This window comes from Anopheles ziemanni, chromosome 3 (genome assembly GCF_943734765.1).
Source record: "Anopheles ziemanni chromosome 3, idAnoZiCoDA_A2_x.2, whole genome shotgun sequence".
Classification (NCBI taxonomy): domain Eukaryota; kingdom Metazoa; phylum Arthropoda; class Insecta; order Diptera; family Culicidae; genus Anopheles; species Anopheles ziemanni.
In genome coordinates, this window is record NC_080706.1 from 26,363,739 (window position 1) to 26,384,319 (window position 20,581).

At 46.3% G+C, this 20,581-nt stretch overlaps 1 protein-coding gene across 1 annotated transcript in view; it reads left to right on the plus strand.

Annotated features, from left to right (window-relative positions):
* Positions 1 to 16,258, plus strand: part of LOC131284427 (serine/threonine-protein kinase minibrain) — a 46,222-nt gene extending 29,964 nt beyond the window's left edge. Inside the window, exons 4-10 of the mRNA XM_058313285.1 lie at positions 7,094 to 7,262; positions 7,345 to 7,512; positions 7,630 to 7,803; positions 9,631 to 9,743; positions 9,829 to 10,408; positions 14,870 to 14,915; positions 14,994 to 16,258. Of these exons, the coding sequence (XP_058169268.1) occupies positions 7,094 to 7,262; positions 7,345 to 7,512; positions 7,630 to 7,803; positions 9,631 to 9,743; positions 9,829 to 10,408; positions 14,870 to 14,915; positions 14,994 to 16,221 (2,478 nt within the window). The 3' untranslated portion in view covers positions 16,222 to 16,258. The remainder of the gene's footprint in view (positions 1 to 7,093; positions 7,263 to 7,344; positions 7,513 to 7,629; positions 7,804 to 9,630; positions 9,744 to 9,828; positions 10,409 to 14,869; positions 14,916 to 14,993) is intronic.
* The last annotated feature ends 4,323 nt before the right edge of the window (positions 16,259 to 20,581 follow it).

Consider the following 20,581-nt stretch of genomic DNA (forward strand, 5'->3'; position numbering starts at 1 on the left):
TAGGCGGCACGGGTTTCGGATTCGGCACCGCCGGGGACACCGGCTGGAAAGTTTTGTAATCACCAATCATTTCGATCTGCGCCTTTCTATACCCTCTCCCACCGCTGGCCTCTCGAAGTAGTAGGAGACGGTCGCCAACAGAAGATGAAGATGGCCCTTCTTTATCGCTTATGGGACACACACACACACACACATCGCTCCATCGTATCGTGGTCGAAGTGTGGGGGAAGATTGAAGAAGCCGGATGTCCCATTCACATGAGAAGAGATGGAAAGATAAAGAGTCGCTTCTAGTACATGCAATTATTTTGAAGTACCGTTTGGGGGTGAACGACGGAATTCCGGGTCGCCGCTTTTTTTTTTTTTAATTTTCTTCCTACGAAATTGTCGAACGTTGCTTACCTTATGGGAGGTAGAAAATTAAGCGTTTGAATGTTTGAGTGGACAAAATTTCCATCGTTAACCCATAGGAGAGGAGATGAACGTTTTACTGAAGCACAAGAAACAATTGCCTTAATAATATAGTATTATTCACGCCTAGTATTGAAGCTGTAAAGCGATTTATTTTGTGGCTCAAAAGTCAAGCGAACCAGCTAAAAAACGGTCAGCCCGAATATCTGTACAGCGCGCCGCGTGCGGTTAAACATATTAACTTCATTTGTTTTGTGTTCCCTGCCCCCCTGCTCGATACCGCAGAAATGGCATGGCGATGGTTATTGGTTTTACATCACCCCGGCGTTTTCTGCTTCGGGGCAGCACTTTTCACTTGCCTTCGCTTTTAATGCGTACCGCGGAACGGGGAAGAAAAAGAAGGCACGATGGAGGGGGGGAACGGGTGCGTACAGGCCGCGAGAATCCAGGAAGTGTTGGCATCCTACGGCGAACTGTGGGGGGTTTCCACACACCATCCGTCCCGCAAATCCGACATTCCGCGTGTACGATTTATTACCGCAAAGTGACGAGGAAAGAAATTGACATTCGTACAACGGTCGGTTTTTCCAACGTTTCCCTCCTAACGCACCCCCGCGTTCCCTGCATCCTCGCCTGCGGCCACCGAGCGTCGTGGTCCTTGTAGATGCGGTGGCAGAGATGAAACCTTCATTATTGGAATTTTAATGTAAATTCTTTCACATTTCGTCCCAAACGTGTAGTGTACGGGGTGCGCCCCGGCAACAAACGGGCGTGGAACAATGGGCGTGTGAGGTTTGCACTGGGGAAAATTATGCGGATGGCGTTTATTTTCATCGTTGCCACCCCTTTTTCCGCTTTGGGTCGCATTTGTCAGGACGTTGTCGGGAGTGGAGGGTGAAACCTATTCCTGTCACGTGACGGAAGGACGGAAGGAACCAACTCTAGGAGTTTCGTTTTTTTACTTTTGCTTTTTTTTATGGAAATCTTACCCATTTGTCTAGTTGTTTTCCAAAAAAGATAAATTGCATTTTTTTTAAATTCTCATGAACACTATTTTTTAAATCTTCTACCGGGTTGAATAAAAAAATAGGATTTTAAATATACATCAATAATAGAAAATATCCTTCGGACAGGCGTCACGCAAATGTTTAAAAATAGTGCAACGGTCGTTGACCTTTTGCATCGATTCGGAACAAAAGTAAACTCTACCGCTAGCGAGGGAAGGGTGGGACAGGGCCACGATAAGCGGGGAGGTGCCCGGTGATACTCCAATCGGAACAATCATCGGTCCACTTGTTCCTGGCCATTGGCCAACAATCGGATGTGTAGGCGCAGGAAAGTGTAAAACGGCCGACGATACGTTGGAGGTTAAATTTGGCGGTGAACTGTGCCCCCTCCCCCCGCCCTTTGCCCTCCGCTCCGGTTGCGGTCGAGGATCATCATTGGGAAATTGTCCTTTTTTCAACCACATCCCTCCGTTCACAATTGTTTTGTATCATTGCCATTTTTTCCGGGGGTTTTTTTTCTCCCCTGTAAAATTCGAACGGCATGGAGAAGGTTATTAACTGTTACTTTCCTACCCAGAAAAGCCCCCCCTCAAGTCCTCCCAACTCAGGGGTCAATTCAACCGACCGTCTGCTTCCATTGCCTTTGCGAAGCCGGCACGACGGTACGGAACCCATTCGTGATGAGTTTGTGAGTTAATGAGATGCTCAAGTATCCTTTACTCCAGGCCGTCGTCGCCACGAACCCTGCTTACGTTACAACCCAGTTTCATTACTCTCCACTCGGACGATACCCGGTTATTATTTCATCCCGTACCCGCAACCCACCCAAATCATCAGCTACCTACTACGGCTCGGAAGGAAGATTTACTTGGACGTTCCGTCCGATTTGACGCACAACTCCGTTCGCTTGTGTGTTTGGGGTTTTTTTTGTTAGACAAGCGGTTCACAACCCGACCACTTGTGCTCGCTGTCGGTTGACTAGATCTTCTTTCCACGATTTACATTCCGTTTTACTTTCTGTTTAGCTTGAGTCATCTTCTGCCGATGCCAATATTGTCTCGATTTTGATTTTTGTTTTACCTCGACCACCAGGCGTCTCCATCGGTGATGAAGTTTTTTTTCCCTCACTGATAACTATTTCGAGATAATGCGCTTTTTGCATTTTGATTTAGTTATGCGTTAGTTTATTGGAGATTATCCTACTCAAAGATCTGCCTCAATGCAATTTAATCGGGAAAATTGACTGATAAATAATGTATAATATAAAATATACGAGGTCGATGTTAACTATTGTTTGAAAAAGAGTCTAAATAATGAGCAATTATACGTCGGCGGAAAAAAGGATTATGTCGAAAAAACGTATGCTTTCCTTCGAAACAAAATTCTATAACCCCATTGCAACTTACCGCCCTCAAATGGAACTACCAGTCGGGGTGCCCTTTCGGGCTCATAGCCGACACAGCAGCGCACCCTGCCTTTGGCCGTGCAGTGGTTAGTGGCCTCTCCGGCGTGCACACAATATCGATTTTCTTCCGACCGAACGCGGCGAACAGCAGCAGCATCGCCAGCATCAGCATCATCACCACCAGCAGCAGCAGCAGCAGAGCGCGTCTGTCGTGGTGTTGTCGCCGTGCTCTCGCCTTCGTTGCTGCTGCCGCAAGTTAGTGTGTGCGTCTGTTTGGGAGTCTTCCATTCCTTCCCGACCCCGCGGGCTGGACTGTCGGGGTTTGGGTTTGGACGGTCGACTTCGGGCCGCATCCGCCTGGCTGGTTCGATGCTGCTGCTGCTGCTGCTTGTACTCTATACAGTGTGGTATTGGTGTGCTGGATGTTGCTTTCCATGCCCTGCCCTGCCCCCTACAACCTGCCGCTGGATAGTGCGGCACAGTTCAGTGCACGAGGATAGGTTCTACATTACCCGTTCGGTCGGGGATCCATTTTGATCGACTCGGAAGCATTGTCACCGGAATGCTTCCATTCGCTTCAACAGGGAAATGCAGATTTAGGATCATGCACATAAAATAAATAATGGTCAATGGACAACCAACGACCAGGCGCCTCCATTGCATTTTCCTTGTGACTGGTTAAGTATTTTGTTTTTCTTCAATATTAATTTCAAACATAACGATACAACAGCATGATGAAAATGAACGTTAAATGTATCGTTTATTATCATTACCTTATGATATTGAAAATTATTCAGTCAACATCTCTCAAGCACACCATTTTTGAAACTTTATCGTTTGGGAAGAAGGCAAATGTTTTATATAAAAAGTACAAAAAAGACACAAGAGAAAAAGGACGAAAAGAGGCGAACCAATCTGCTAAAGAGCATTATTTGCGATGATGACTGCATTGGTATGTGCTGCTGCTGCTGGTGCTGCTTCTGCGACGCACCCTAAGCTGGCCAACCGTCGTGTTGTTGTACCGTTGTGTTGCCGTTTGCGTCGGTGGTAGTGGTAGCACTCCGGTGCACATGCACTTGCACGGTGCACATCTTGCTCCATTGTGGAGATGTATTGTGGAGAGCCTGGATGCATCGTCGGGCTCTGTTCCGTGCGGCTGGTAAAGAGGAGATGCCAGGCGGCCCAGGAGGAGGGTGGCGCGATCGATGATTTATGATGAGGTTGCATCGCTTCTACGCGGTGGCAAACCGTTTTTTGGTTTCCTTCAACACCAAAACTCTAAACTATGGAAACGAATGGGTCTCAAATTATCAAGAAAAAATAATGTTTGAAAGATTTACATTTTTGAAATGTATGTAAATGCTCAAGTAACCATCCATTTTGCCGACTTCCATCCATTTCTAGCCAGTGCCCGAAGAAAAAGGGGGAAATGTATTTTTCCTATCAGCTGAGATGAAATTCAAAATATCGCACCCTCCTCCCCCCTCTCCCGGGGGGAAAGACGGACGAGACGAGAGGAGAGGGCGGGGGCGTTCTCATTTGCGTTTGCCTACCTCCGGCCCCGGAGCTGTCTGTGCCGAGACACATCCATCCAACCGTCATCCATCCGACCGGTCGCGTCGTTTGATTTTTCCCAGCAACCCCGTCGCACACCCCGGTTTCTGTGTCTGACACCCCGCCCACCCCCCGTTTCCAACCCCCGGGCGGGAAGGGCGGTTGCTTGTATGTTGGTGTGTGCCGCGCATTCGCACATTATTGGGCGCGAGCGAACGAGCGAACACACACACACGCGCGCACACAACCACAAAAGCTCCGGAACACGCAGTGTCCGCCTCGCTCCAGACGGCGGGTGAGTCACGGGCCGACGAAAGGGGTGGCTCGCGGGAAGCATTGCAGCAAAAGGACGAGATGTGGATGGAAATGGTTGGCACGATGGGTAGGAGAGAATGGGGTGCTAGACTAGACGAGAGAGCGAGAGAGGGAGCGGGAATGCTAGAAAGAGTGGGAGAAACACTCCAGACAGGGTGTGGGAACGTTTTATCGGAACGATCGAATTGGGATGAAACGGGCGCACACGATGACGATGCCGCTGCCGCCGCCGCCATTGCAAAGCGGGAAAAAGGTTAGGAAAGGTCAGCAAGGCAGGAAAGGTCCTTCGGATTCCAACGACGCGCTTCTTTTTCTTCGTCGAGCGTTCCTCCTTTTTTTTTTTGGTTGGGGGATGGTGAAAAATCCTGCGGGATAAACTGCGGGATGACGGCGGGTGTCTGTGGGACTGTGTCCCGTTCCGCGGTGGTAGTGGTAGTGCCACCCGTCTGTATTGGTGCAAGCCGAGTGACGCTGATGATGATGATGACGATGCTGCTGGCGCTGCTGACGATGGAGCATTTTGGTACATCTTTAGAGACCTGCTTTTCAGCTGACATTTTGCATCATCCGGAAGCATCCGAAAACGGCTGGACTTTATCAACCAACACACCAACCACCATCGTCGGGTGGACGAAGATTAATCGTCCTGCTTGTGGTGTGACGATTTCACCGCCATGACACACATGGTTGAAATCTCCTTTCCAGGACCCTCACGGAGAGAGAGCGAGAAAGAACGAGAGAGAGAGAGAAAAAGATTTGACGTGTGCGCCTGTGTGTGAGTTTGTCATGCAACATATAAAACCGATGGTCTTTTCCGTGGCCTACCCGAATCGACGCGTCGTACCGGTATCTGTCCCGCCGGTACATGCATGCATGTGTGTGGATTTGGAAGGGAGCAAATTTCCGAGCCCCCTCCCTTCCTCATGGTGTGTTGTTGCACACCGCCAGAGTCGTCAGAGTGGTGGTGTCTGTTGTCTCGACATACGACGGTAGATTTTCTTCCATCGGGTTCCCCCCAGCACCCGCTCAGGCCGTGGGAAAAGGTGGCTGCTTGCGTCCAGTAATGCTTGCCGAATTTGCAAAGAACGCCATAGGTGATTCACAGATGATCCATTACGTCTTCCCCCCGTTATTTGCGTCTCAAAGCATTGCGATTTTGCACGTGTCTTAAGATGCGGTTTTAATGGTTTAAATATAAATAAAATGTATATGAAAATCGGATTGCTTTATGTCAACGAACTATGAAACTAATTGATGAATCTTTTGTTACCACACTTGTGCCGATGTAAATCGATTCGATGTGTGTCCTTTGGCCCCACAACGGAGGACTATACGGTATTTTTCCGGGTCGTCCACTAATCCGAAATGAATTAAGTTTCCCAACCGTACGGTGCTCAGCTGTGCTTGCTGTTTGCTGAGCAGTCCCATAACCTCTTTTTTTCCTCTCTCCTACTTTGGAGGCGATGCTGTTTCGTTGTTGTGTTGTGCGCTCGAAGCGAAAGCAGCACAAAGCCACAATAATGGCCACCAGAAGCTGCTCCTGATTGAGTTTTGCTGCCCTTACGTGCACACAACAGCAGCTGTGTGTCTCGGGGGCAGCTGTAAAGTAAGTTCGCGGGGAAGAAAATATACCCTGGTTCTCAAGACGCGGCGGGCTCGGAACGGATGGCTGGTGGGTTCACGAGTTCTCGGGCGAACGAACTTGTTCCTTTCTCTGGCCACTGTGTGCCCTCAGGGGGGCCCACACCACAACACACATCCTGCGAATGTCTGGAATGATGGCTTTTGCTCTTCGGATTTGGTGCCCACCCGCCCGATCGCCCGCCCGCCGCACTTCCTGTGCAACCACGGAATCCCTTTCGTTTCCCGGTCGCGCACTGTTGGCTGCTGTGTCAACATTCTTTTGTTCTCGCTCCGTAGCATAATGCAAGTGACAGCCAAAGAATCAACCTAACCATTCGTGGCCACCGTTCCCCCCTTCCACCTTCCCTTGCAGTCGGCGGTTCCGCACATCCTGCAGAGAGTGGGTGTGTCGATGGTGGAAATGGGGAGAAAGCCCTCTAGCCTGATGCAGTGTAAAAGCGCACTACATTATGTCTGCTCGAAGGCGAACGGAAGAATTAAACGAAAGAAAAGCACCCGGGGAAAAGGGAGAAAGAAAAAAGGCAGAAAACGGGAAAATGCAAAAGAAAAGGCCTCAAGAATAGGGCATCTGTTGTTATCGTGCGCCCGCCCTAACGGTGGCATGCACCGGGAAGCTCTCGAATGCCGTGCCGAATGCCGCAAACAGGCGTGTTAGAATCCGATGCGCTAATGTGACGTTTAATTATTTTTCCCTTTTTTCCCCTGCCCCTCTTTGTGTGGCCCTTCGTTTCGTCGTTTTTCCTTCCACTTCCTGCCAGGTTTACTATGCCAAAAAGAAACGGAGAGCTCAACAGACCCAGGGCGAGGACACATCCCACAAAAAGGAACGGAAGCTGTACAACGATGGCTACGACGACGAGAATCATGACTATATCATTAAGAATGGCGAAAAGTTTCTCGATCGATACGAGATCGATTCACTGATCGGTAAGTTTCGGAAAACCCAATCGCGCGTGCGGGAAACCCCCACTTATGTGTGTGTGTGTGTCTTTTACTCTCTCCTTCACAGGCAAGGGAAGCTTCGGTCAGGTGGTGAAAGCGTTTGACCACGAGGAACACTGTCAGGTGGCGATCAAAATCATCAAGAACAAGAAACCCTTCCTAAATCAAGCACAAATCGAAGTCAAGCTGTTGGAAATGATGAACCGGGCCGATGCGGAAAATAAGTACTATATCGGTAGGCAGAGCGCGGACCGGAAACCGACGACACACGCAGTTGCCCGGTGTGCTGGGGTCATCCTGCGTAACCATACTAATATCGCTGTGTTGTTCTCTTGTTCTTCTCTCATTGCAGTTAAGCTAAAGCGGCACTTTATGTGGCGGAATCACTTATGTTTAGTATTCGAACTGTTATCCTATAATTTATTCGACCTACTGCGCAATACAAACTTCCGCGGCGTATCACTGAACCTGACGAAAAAGTTTGCACAGCAATTGTGTACGGCGTTATTATTTTTAAGTACACCAGGTAAGCAGCAGTTCTTCACTCGCGAGGGTTGGGGGACCTACCGCATGTACCCGGGACGAGCTTGACAGCATTGATAATGAGCACAAGTTTGGACGGTGCATGGCAGCGAAGTCGATGGCACTTTCGCCCCGGGAGAGGTGGAGGGTGAGAATCAAATCTCTCCCCCCCATTACAGCTGTGGAATTATCGTACTCGAAATTACCGTACCGGTGTTGGAGAGGAAAATGGGACGGGATGGTTTCGCCCGGGTCACGTAATTGTCAACACAAACACTTCTTTTGCCCAGATGAGGTGTTAATGGTGTGCTCCAGCAATCGGTAATTGCATGTAACGGTATGTCAGCGGCAACATCGTGCAGTTTCCTTCCGCCGTGTTGCGCCAACTGTTTTTTTCTCTCTCTTTTTCATCCACGGCCACATTACATGTCCTGAATCGACAATAGTGCAGTTCGACGATGTAGAGAATTTGTTTTTCACTTACTTTTACAACAAATGCAGCACCCTTTCGGTCCGGCATGGCTGGCTCTGGAAGTATACCGTGTATGGCCACTAGTTTGACATTGGTACCAACGTGGCTGATTAACACAAGTAGATTTTGTTTTTAATTTTATCGTTTGTCCTATCAGATCAGATAAAAAATGTGTAGTAATTTTAAATTGATTTCTTTACGCCAATTTTAACTTACTGACAAGCCACAGTAACTTCATTAACTCACATCAATTCAACTGCAAACAAATGGTAACTAATGTCATTGGATACGTTGGGCAAATAAAAAAAAAAATGATAACCATGGCAATGTACGTGTTCAAAAAAAGATGGATAATTACAAAAATTACTTTTAAATAGAATTACAAACGAATTGTAACACATGGATTGCTTAATGGATCTGACTTAATGGAATGAATACAGTGAAATTAACGTTTCACTATCAAACATTTCACCAAGCCATGGTATTTCGCGGTTTACAAATGCAATTTCACACGTAGCATTGAGTGAAAGTCGTGCGATCGTTTAAAGCGGGGCAAAAGCACATCAATCCGTACGCTCGAAGGCACACGACGGTACGGTGAGTTAACTGATCCTTGTAAACGGAAGCGAAGTAGGTGGAATAGGAAACAGCTAACCCGTGAGTGGGGCGGGTATCTAGATAGCTGGGCACGTGGACCGCGTCCAGAAAAAGCCACTACATTGTGCTAAAATAGCATCGAAATGAAAACAGGCGGAACATGTAAATAGCTCGGTAATTTGCATTTTATTACCAGCGAAAAAGGAAGGGAAGGGTAACGGGTCCAGGGATATTGGATGGAATAAAAATACACCGGCCCAACCCATTATCATACTCGTTGAAACGGTTCTCGGTTTCTCTCGCCGCGACGATATAGTAACAGTTAACTGCATCGTATTTACTTTCGACACACGGCACAATTTTTGCCAGCCCGCGGTAGTAGTGCAAGGACAAGTGGGGTTGCAACGCGCTGCATATGAGAATAGTTTACGCCTCCCTCCCCTCCCCGGCGGGAATTTGTTACTGACCGGTAGGGTGGAAGATTGCTGGCACGGTGTGTAGAATTTGTGTTTATTAATATTCGTGCTATTATTGTTCATTTGAATACATTCGGTTTCGCGAAGAGAGCTTTTCGAGAGCTGCTTCGTCTTATTGATGTTTACTGCATGGTTTAAATACAAAGTGCTTCGGCTTGCAGTCGAAGGCTATTAGGAAGAAGTGCGTTAAAAACTAAAACTTTTTTTGGAAAAAAACCCTGGGTACAAATAATATGGCTTCCGTGTAAGACGAACGTTAATCGATATGATCATTTTTTCGTTTCAGAATTAAATATCATACACTGTGATTTGAAACCTGAAAATATACTACTATGTAATCCAAAACGATCAGCAATTAAGATAGTGGATTTTGGCAGCTCCTGTCAGCTGGGACAGCGGGTAAGTTTGGTTTTGGGAAGCGGTACTCTCGATTCAACCAGCAGATACTTAAACGAGCTTAACTTTCTCTACGTTTCCTCCACAGATATATCAGTACATACAATCACGTTTCTACCGATCGCCGGAGGTACTGCTGGGGATACCGTACGATTTAGCAATAGACATGTGGTCGCTCGGATGCATCCTGGTCGAGATGCACACCGGCGAGCCGCTGTTCTCCGGCTCGAACGAAGCCGACCAGATCAACCGGATCGTGGAGGTGCTCGGCATGCCGCCCAAGCACATTCTCGATCAGGCGCACAAAACTCGCAAGTTCTTCGAGAAGCTACCGTCGGACGGTAGCTACGTGCTGCGGAAGACGCAGAACCAGCGCAAGTATAAGCCGCCCGGTTCGCGCAAGCTGCACGACATTCTCGGCGTGGAGGAGGGCGGACCGGGTGGCCGTCGGCACGGCGATCCCGGGCACAGCGTGTCGGACTATCTTAAATTTAAGGACCTCATCCTGAGAATGCTGGACTACGACCCGAAGACGCGGGTCACACCGTACTATGCCTTGCAACATAATTTCTTCAAGCGAACGTCGGACGAGAGCACGAACACGGCCAACACGATCAGCTCGCTCAGCACAAGCCCGTCGGTCAGCACGCAAGATCAGCCCAGCCACGGTGAGTATCAGCGGGGTCGGGCACAACAGCGCCAGCGCAACCACGCGCCGCCGCCGCCACCATCGATGGTCTTCTCCGCTACCTCCTCTACCTCCTCCTCCTGCACTGTCACTTCTTCCACCTCCGCGTCCTCCTATCATCCATCGGCCTTTCTGGCGTCCAAGCAATCCCATCCCGCTCCATCCCATCATCATCTTGCCGGTCATCGCCGTCCGCTACCCCGTCAGGAAGGGAAACCGAAGGCTCCCACCGCGAACCATATTGCACTGCCACCGACAACAGCAGCAAGCAAGGGTTGTCGGTTGTCCGCTTCATCCACCTCAACCTCGTCATCGTCATCTTCGTCATCGTCCGCTTCATCGCTATCCGCTACGGCGTCGGCTACATCCACGTCGACAACCGGTGGCAGTGCTGGTGCTGGTAGTGGTGTTGTTGTTGTTGTTGGTGGTGACGATTTTGGTGGGGCTGCTTCTAGGATTGCCCCTAGGAACGCAACAAAGAACGATATGCTCACCCAACCGGAGCTGGGTGATCGTTTGAAGAAGATACACATCGTGCACCAATCGGCTGGTGTGAAATCGTTCCTCACTTCTTCCTTGCACAAGTAGAGGAACGAAGGCGTAAGGGGTAGGCCCCGTGCGATTCCGAGTTCTTTTGGCCGACAGATTGTACAGCAACCCATTGCATTGAATAGTTCATCGCTGAATCATTTCAAATTACCCGTCCGTTTAAGAGCCGCCGTTCCGCCTTAACTACTAACACACTGCACAAGGAAGGTTTTTTGTAAAAGAAGCAATTCAAAAGCTGCAACAAGTCGAAGATGATCATCCGCAGGTGAAGGTGACTGGGAACTGTATTTTTTTTTATAGTGTGTTTGACTTGTTTCTCTTTGTTGCGTGTTTTGTATTGTGTCATAACACACACTAACACTTACCGTTTGCTGATGGATGGGTTCGTGGCGTGTGGTGGCTTTGGTGTTCAAGATTTTGTGGCCGCTCTTTAACTAAAACTTTCGCCAACTATTCCCTCAACAAAAGTCGTGATCGGCTTCATTGTATAACACTAGAATATAATGCTTTGGATTCTCGCCCGAATGCTTTTCAGTGGTCCTTTTTGACTGTCATTTTTATGGCGCTGAAAATGAGCGGTCAAAATGACCGATAAAAAGCATTCGGGCCTGGTCAGTTTGGTTCTCGGAACTGGTCGAAGAGAAAAATCTGAAAAGCCTTTTGTTTTCGAAGAAATATTCAGCCATTTTCGAGATAGTAAAATGGAAAATAGCATGTCAGTCAGAGTGATAGCTATTTGGATTCTTGGTGGTCAATCCCGTCGAATTCGAGCCGGTTAATTTTAAGCGTGTATGAACCAACGTAACCGTATGTCTTTACCTCACCCCCTTATGGTTGTTCTTTCTTTTTATCGTTCTCTTCCTTCTCTTTCTCTCTCTCTCTCTTCTATTTCTTTATATTCTACGAAACCTTCTGAACCACCCATTCGACCGCTTTCTAACAATTAACATGCATCCACTTTGTACGCTCGCCCGTTCGTCCGACCGCCCCCGTCTACCTTCCCTTCCCAAATGGCCGCGTCCGGCTGCACGATCGCGAGCAGACGAGCGTCGATGACTCGAAACCGAGGATAACGGCCGACAACAGCAATCGCTACCGCAACCGACAGCTCCTCAAGTGCACCGTAACAACAGTAATAAATAAAACAAAAACAAAAAAACCAAATCGCAACCTGTGCTCGACATTTCTTGCAATCCACACACTTTACTACAACTAACTATTTAACGTACTAACTTAACCCCCTTTCCAACGCGCGCAAGTTGCATGGACATCCATCATTCATTCAGTGTGGGAGGAGGTGAGGGAAAAAGGCGATTATAAGTTGGTGCCGCGATTATAAATGGTTATAAAAAAGGCCGATTATAAGAGGTTATAAGGACGATTCTTTTTTCCTCTGATTACAACCACACATCATTCATTACACTAACGAACACTATCATCTAGTTATCAGCACATCTCTCTAGGCGGTTAAGGTTGTTCTCTCCTTTGGTTGTTTGGTTAGGAAAAGGATCAAATACGGAGTAAACAAGCGGAGGCCAATGTTTTTGGAGCAAATGCGGGTGCGGTTCATATAATCGCATGCGGTGCGCAATAGCATAGGATGCAGACTGAGGCAAGGGAGCTACAGGAGGTGAACTGAGAAGAGCAATAAACAAATTTCGTGAAGGATTTCAGTAGTTGGTACGATAAGCATAACACGCATAACTTCCCCGCATTCAATATCAACCACCTAACTCTATACACTTCACATCTATTCATATTCGTTCATTCCGATCTTCCATAGATGTGTATTGTTTATGAAATGGTCTAGGTTTTTCTCTCTCTCAATACGATGTATGTGCGCCTATTTTTTTTCTGCGTTTTGAGACCCTTCGAACTGAACAGTATTTTTCTCCATTTTGTGTTCAACCTGGAGCAACCTCCGCGCAGCGTTGCTCAACTGATGGACTGAGGGTGCACGGGGCGCGAGAAGCATTAGGAATAGTAAAAACAAGGAAATAAAAACTAGGAAAAATGTGCTAGTATAGGCAGGAGAGAGGGAGTGGATGGCAGAAGCAAAGACAAATTCAAATGAACCTGACGAAACCGACGGTGTCAAACGAAACTGGTGTACATTTTGTAGCAAGGCGGTCTGCAGTGGCCGTACGCGCAAACATACAAAACAAAACAAATAATAACATAAACATAATATACAAACACTCAGACAACAACAGGGAGTTTTGGAGGATGTGGCAAATGGAAAACATGATTTTTTTTCCTTCTCTCGAACAGAAAAATGATACAAAGTATAAAAGTACATACCTACAAGTAAAGATAAACACAATAGAAGTAAAATACAAATAGAAAGGAACAAACTTACCCGAAACAAAGCAAAGAAACAACCTATATTTAGAGCGAAGCCAGCAAGCAAATGTACACAAAGCATTGAAAGGAATTCGATGGAAACAAATTGAATGAACGAGCAAGAAAGCATGAATGTTATTACGACACGGAGCGGATGTTGATGTGAAAGCCATGAAAGGAAATTATAACCAATAACTGGACACAAACAATGCAAAACAAAACTGGTACACGTTACAAAGGTTGGAGATTCTATTGACATTCAATATCCAAAACAATCGCGAAACGGGCAACAAAATAGCAACGAATACGATAGAGTAGTGGCTAGAAATGGCCATATAGATGATTTGAACTGAGTCCGAGTGCCAGAGAACGAGCTCATTTTTGCTTTTGACTGATTGACTAATCACTCCAGAAACTTACCACTTGAAAAGCTCAACGTTGATTTCTAATCGGTCATAGATTCCAAAAGAAATCATAGATTGGAATTCTCTGGTGTGGGTTTAATATTTTACCGAAGATGAATACCGATTCACCAAAGCCAAACAGTAAAAACGAACTCACCACAATCATTTGCTGCAGGATGTGTTTTGACTTGTACACGAAATTTTAAATTAGGTTTTCCGATTCCGTTGGTACATTTTTCACATTTTCTCTTTTACACGCACATCAGAGCCAACCGTTCCGTGCAACTCGTATCAATATGGTTTAATACTCAAAAGCACTCTTCATCGATGTTGAATGAGTTACAGGAAACTGTTCGGTGCTTTTTGAAACAGAATATCTGTATCAGAATTCATCCATGCCAAGTGGAAAAAGAATTGTAGTAGGTACAGTTTGGGAGGGCATTAAATGAGGGAAGGCATATTTTCCCAGAAATGAACAAATTGCGGCATCAAGAAAAGGAGTAAAACAAGCAGACTTGAACGTAGTTCAAAAGAAGCTAAAAAGGAAGCAATAGCATTGTTCTATTACATTGGCATAGTGAATGTTCCTCCTCAGTGACCTAGGGAAATTCTTTGAATGGTGGTTAGTAAAAGCGCAACGGGAATGGGGTTAGGAAAATCATATGAAAAAGAGACAGAAAGGTAGGGGTCGCGAACATAGAGCAAGTTTTACACGGTGGCAGAGTGAGCAAAATGTCGGTGAAGGGCAATTTCTGCTAGCTAATAACTAGGTAATGTTTTAACCGCCTTTTTCATCATAATAACATTTCTCCTAGCGTTGCTTGCATGTAATGTTGTTTTGTTGGTTTGGTATTTTTTTGGCCCTCAGTTCTTATGATTCGAAATACTGTTGGTAAAACCATTCATTTTCCATTATTGAGTATACTTTTCGGTTTTTTCTTTCGTTTTGATTGCCGTTTGATATTGCATTTATTTCACACTCATTTTCGTAAACCCTCCCCCGTTATTATCCTTTTTTCTCCTTTTGACTGCTAGTTGCATGCTCTTTGAATCGCTTGATTTGAAGCCTCTTCGCCAAGGGAATGTAACACATATGCCATGGCTAAGCAATCTCCCCTTCTTGTGCTTGTTCTCTTCTCTTAAAGGTCTAGCATCGTTACATCAACAGCAGTCGTCACAGTCACAAAACCAACAACAGCAGCAGCAGCAGCAGCAGCAGCAGCAGCAGCTGCAACAGCAGCAGCTGCAACAGCAGCAGCAACAGCAGCTACAGCAAACACAGCCAAAATCCCAGCAACAGTCCATGGTGCTGCTAGCGCCACCGGCGTCGATCGGGGCGAACGGTGCTATCAGTAGTAGTAGCATCGCCGGAAACGGTTCCATCGTTGGCAGCAGTAGCAGCAGCGTCGGCAGCGTTGGTCTCTCCGGGGGCCTCAGCAATAGCAACATCAGCTCCACGGCCGTAAGCTCATCGTCGTACCCGTTGGCCATGGATTGTGATCCGCCGGCTGCTTCCAGTCTGACGCACCCTTCGGCAGTACATCAGTCACTTCCGGCACCATCTGCCGCACGGTACGTGGCACCATCGGCCACAGCCGGGCCCGCCGCATCCTCGCACTACCATCGGAATCGTTACTTAACCCATCAGCAACATCAGCAGCATCAACAGCATCAACAGCATCAACAGCAGCAGCAGCAGCAGCAACAGCATGGACCATCATCGCATCTGCTATCTGCCACGTCCGGCGCACTTGTTGGAGGTAGTCACAAAAGCTACGCTCCTGCCTCATTACCACTGGACCTCGGAAGCCATATGGCATCCTCGCTCGGTGGTCTGGTCATACCGGATCAGCATGGCGGTGCTTTTTCGACAATGTCCGGTAGCTTTCTGCCCCACAACCTGCCCTTGGGAGTGACCGGTGTGGTAGGATACGCACCGTTCTCGATGAACGATGCCATGTTTATGGCGGCTGCTGGGGCCGGAATGGGTCCGTCGGTTGCTAGCGGTGGCAACAGTCTCGGTGTCATCGGTGGCCCGGTGTTGGGCGGTTCTGGAAGCACGATGCCAGGTACTGGTGGCGTTGGTCCGGCGTCATTTTCCGTCAGCTCCTCGACGGGAGCTACGGCGGCGGTGGTAGCAGCGACGGCAGCGGCCGCTGCAGTGGCGGCTGCGGCTAGCGGCGGACATCAGCTGATCGGTGGAACCGGCGGAGGCAGCATTAGCAACAGCAGCAGCAGTAGTAGTAGCACCAACGGCGGAGGAGGAGGAGGAGGAGCGGGCGGCCTGGTCGGTGTTGGTGTTGGGGTCAGTAGCTTGTCGGGTGGTGTTGGCAGTGGGACTGGCGGCGGTGTTAGCAGTACCAACAGTAGCAGCAGCAGCAGTAGCAGCTCGAAGGGACACGGTCGAGGGCCTCCCGGAACAACGACGAACGATCGTGACGAATCGTCGCCGATGGTCGGGGTTTGCGTTCAGCCAAGTCCAGTCATCATTCACTGACGCGGTTAGAGGAACACTCACACACACACATACACACACCCACGCATATTCACACAGGCATGCACACACGTAAGCAACACGAAGAAGGAGAGAGAATAGGTAGAAAAAGGGGGGCTGCTCGCCTATCGTCTCTAGGATAGAAGCCAAAAACTGGTTAGGGGGCTAATATTCGTTTTCATTCGTAGCGATAGCTAATCGATCAATCATTCAATCCATCAATCAAACCTCGATTGTTGATCCTCAAAGTCCTCATTGCTCGCTTTCATTACTCCCGGTTCGATTAGTTTGTATCATTCGCATAAGATCAGGTCGATCGCCTCAGACGCGTCTCCGAGAACGAAGAACATGTAGTAAAGCAGGAAGAGAATAATAAAAAAGTTACAAAGAATACTATGTTACAAAGAAAAAAAAAAAACAAACAAAAGGAAATCCGTTTTCCAAACCACTCCGAGCGACTCGTTTCGTCAAATCGATGGCGCCCACGAGCCGGCACTAAAAACTGACTGCTTTTTAAACACCGGTACAATTTTGTTTAAATGAACCGCGTACCATCATCACCTACGAGCCACCTGGTAGCAGATAGGAAGGGAACCGACATCTCCATTGTGCGATGTTCGGAAGCTTTCGGTCACAAGAAAAAGGGACTGCGGTAAACTTTGTGCTGCCACCTGCATCCAAACGTACGATTTGTGCATACTGCGGGGAAAAGAGTAGGAAAAGAAAGAGGAAGACAATTTGTTTATTTTTTCCTTGCCATCTCCCGGCGGAACAGAGGACGTAAGTAAACGTTTTGCTAATGGTACTGCCAAGACAACAATCGGTTTAGAGCAACTAGCGACAATGTGTACATCTTGTAGAACAGAAATATTAGCCGTGGAAGTTTTTTAACAAGCGCTTGTAACGATAAAAAAAAAATCTGACATAAAGATTTTTCCGCAGTTTAGTCGGGAATCCGGCCGGGAGGAGCGAGGAGGAGATGAAAACGGAGAGAGATTTCAAGAATTCCTATTACTACCAATGTCTGTGTTCTCTAGTAGGGGAAGAAAGGTGGGTTTGTGTAGGTCCACTACGTTTAGTGCAAGTACTGAGCGAAAACTTTTATCGTACACCGCCACCGTATGCGGTTCCTAGCGTTTATACACATTTCGAAGACTTAGTTTGGTTGCTCTTCCGACCCTTCGATCGTGTGTACTTCGCTGTTTGTACCATGGGAAGTTTTAATTATGGTTTATGTTTGTGATTCTCTGGAGGAATGAACGCAGATCAGGTACGGTGGGGTTGATGTACGGTTGAGTTGATGAGTTTCAGCCAATATTTTAACATTTCATCCCGTCTTCGAACAAAACCTGGGTCTAAGGTTTTCTTTGTGTGGAAAATGTTGTCCCATTCTTTCGTCGGTATTGTATAAATAATTTATACAACCACTACCAGTTATTATCCCTCTACATTACTTTCGATTGCACTCGATGGTTCATAGGTACAATCGGCCTTCGGTGAAGTCGAGAGAAACGATAATAATTTTAGCTTGACGCTATCTACGAATCGTCCAATTACCCTTAAACTAGCACGCGTAAACTCAAATGCCATGGAAGTGAAATACATTTCCCGTTGCCATAGCAATTTGAGTTTGCCAGAGCTCTGTTTCAAGCCTTGGAGACATTCGACAGCTAGCGTTAAGCGAAAGTTGATTGGACGTTTAAGATGGCCAAAGGATATCAATAGAAATGCGTGATCTGCCCACAATGTGTAGTTTTCGAAAGGCACTAAGATGCAAAGATGATTTTCTTCCTTATCCAGAGTTACGCCTAGCACGCGGAAGCGAGTTTGTACTCACGAGCATCGAGGATCGGAAAAGGGAGGGTCAATAGGAAATTCAGCAAAAAGCAAACGAAAACAAGAAATAATTATTAATATTTAAAAAGAAGCTTAATGGAATTGTTCAGTGCTGCGGCTGGCGGGTCGAGGATTGCGCCGACGGATTGGAGGATGATCGTTAAATGAGTGATTGATTGGCATAAACTTTCGCATTCACGCCTACGAAATGCAACACAGAAAGAGAAAGGAAAAGAAAGCAAGAAATAGGGAAAATGAGTAAAAAGAGAAGAGATGGTAGAAGCAACCTGTGTGCATCTGTTTAAGACCAATAAATTGTGAAAAGCTCTTATCTAAGTTATGATTTTCCCGACGCTCCCGCATTGCTTTGGGCCCAACGGGATACACGATCCCATGGGATGAAATGCTGCTGTACCGAATCGAGAGAAGTACAATCCCCCCCTGGGGGTTTGCGCTTTTCACGCCCCGCAAGAAAACACGGGAAGCAACGATACACACTACTTATCCCTTGCGTTTGCCGTGCATTGCGGGTCTTTGATTGGCTGGGAAAAAGGGCTAGTATAAGTGGGTGGGTTTAGGAAAAACAAAAAGATTAGAAAATGGGGGGTACGGAAAATGTGTTTACGCGCTAGAAAACTGGATATGTGCGTACGCACTTATAAGTGTGTGAGTGTACGCATGTTTTTCAAAGCGGGACCGTATGAAAAGTTAATGTGTGACAGGTATGTGTGCGTATGTGTGTGAGTATGTGTGAGTGATGAAGACCGGAAAAATAAACTTTTCTCGAGTACCAGAGTGTTGTCTGCATGATACGTGTTCGCAAAGCAATGAGTGAATGGAAGTGTGTGCGTGTGCGATTAAGATATGAATGTACATAATAACTGATTAGGACTAATAATAATAATATTAATTATATGATTATTATATGATACTAATAATATCAATAATTAAAATAATATTATCATTAACAACACGAGTAATGGTAAATATCGTAAGTCAAGTGGTGTGACCCGTTCGATTGTAGCAGCTGCAACAACGGGCTGTAGAATGTCAGCGGGGGGAGCTAAATGGGTGGGCGGAAAACCACAAACTCACGCATATACACAACCCCTAAGTACGTTTAAGTAAGAAAAAGCTGAAAATTTACAAAAAAAAAACGATAAATACCACAGTAAGTGAAAGTAATAGATCAATAACCTAAAGAAGGATAAATTAATTAAATTAATAATACTAAAACAAAAGTAAAAATTGTAAACAAAAAAAAACAATTGCATAAGTAAATTAGAAGGAAAGACAACGGTTGGAACGGGAGAATTGTAAGCTAGTAAAACAAAATAAACAATCTGACGGAAGGATTAAAACGGATGTCGTGAAAACTCACACTATGCGGTTCGATAGGAGAAGAGAGGTGCAAACATACAACCATCGGTATGTTTAAGGACAGGTAAAATAAAATGACTAGAAGAAGGGAAAACTACACTGTGTAGAACAACACATGATATATAGCGAATGGTTGAGAATCTGCGAGGAAATCTGCGCGTGGCGCGAAGAATAGTAGACGCATGAAAATAGGACGAAGAAAGTATAAAAAATACCGCGCTCGCAGCCACACACCCGGTACGCGGTTGGTGAGAAACGATAGTGGAAAATCGCAATTGTACGACAAGAGTTGACGCTTACCGATAAGTGTTTGCATTCGACCGTGCAGTGGTGCACCATTGTAAGGTATAGTAATTAGAGTGCTTTACTCTGTACTGTGTAAAGAAAGCAACATACCACGCTCTACAATATAGAAAAAGTAAAGAACACGAACTTTTTGGATCATTGTTCTTCAATGAAGAAAGCTACCCGGAACGAAATGAAAATAAGAGTAAAAAAACAAACACGGATATGTCGAAAGGAATTTGCTAGTTGCCGCCAAACAATCCGAATAATTTTGTTAGTCGAAAAATAGCGTCACATTTTCTAACGTCTAGTCGTGAAACTTTTTAGGTATTTCGATTTCGTGCATCTTTTCGTTATGGGATTCGTTGATGTTTTTCTTTTCGATTTTGGTTTTAATCGTCTTACCCGGTGATGATTTCTTTTTTGGTTGTGTAACATCATTTATATAATTCCTGCTTTGAAATGTTTTAGCAATTAGATGCTGGATGTATTGCCGAAATGGACCACGCCTGTATAATTTTCTTGTTGTTTGCTGGAGTATGTTTTACAAGTGAAATGTCTTCGACCCTCGTGCTGACGGTCCCGAACCTCTATTCTCTTTTTTTATATTTTTGTTGTTGTATTTGAGTTCGAGATGTTGCTTTTTTCGCTTATGAATAATTTCACATTCACATTGCTACTTGGAAGTATTGTTTTAGGTATTTCGGGGTGGGATTATTTTCTCACCACAAAAAATGCAGAAAATCGAAAGAAAGACAGAATAATGCGTTCATCAGCTTGTTTGATACTTTAGGCCTAGGGGGTACAAACCATCGCAACATTTTCTGTTCCGTTTGCATCGATAGGAAATGAATCTTATCTT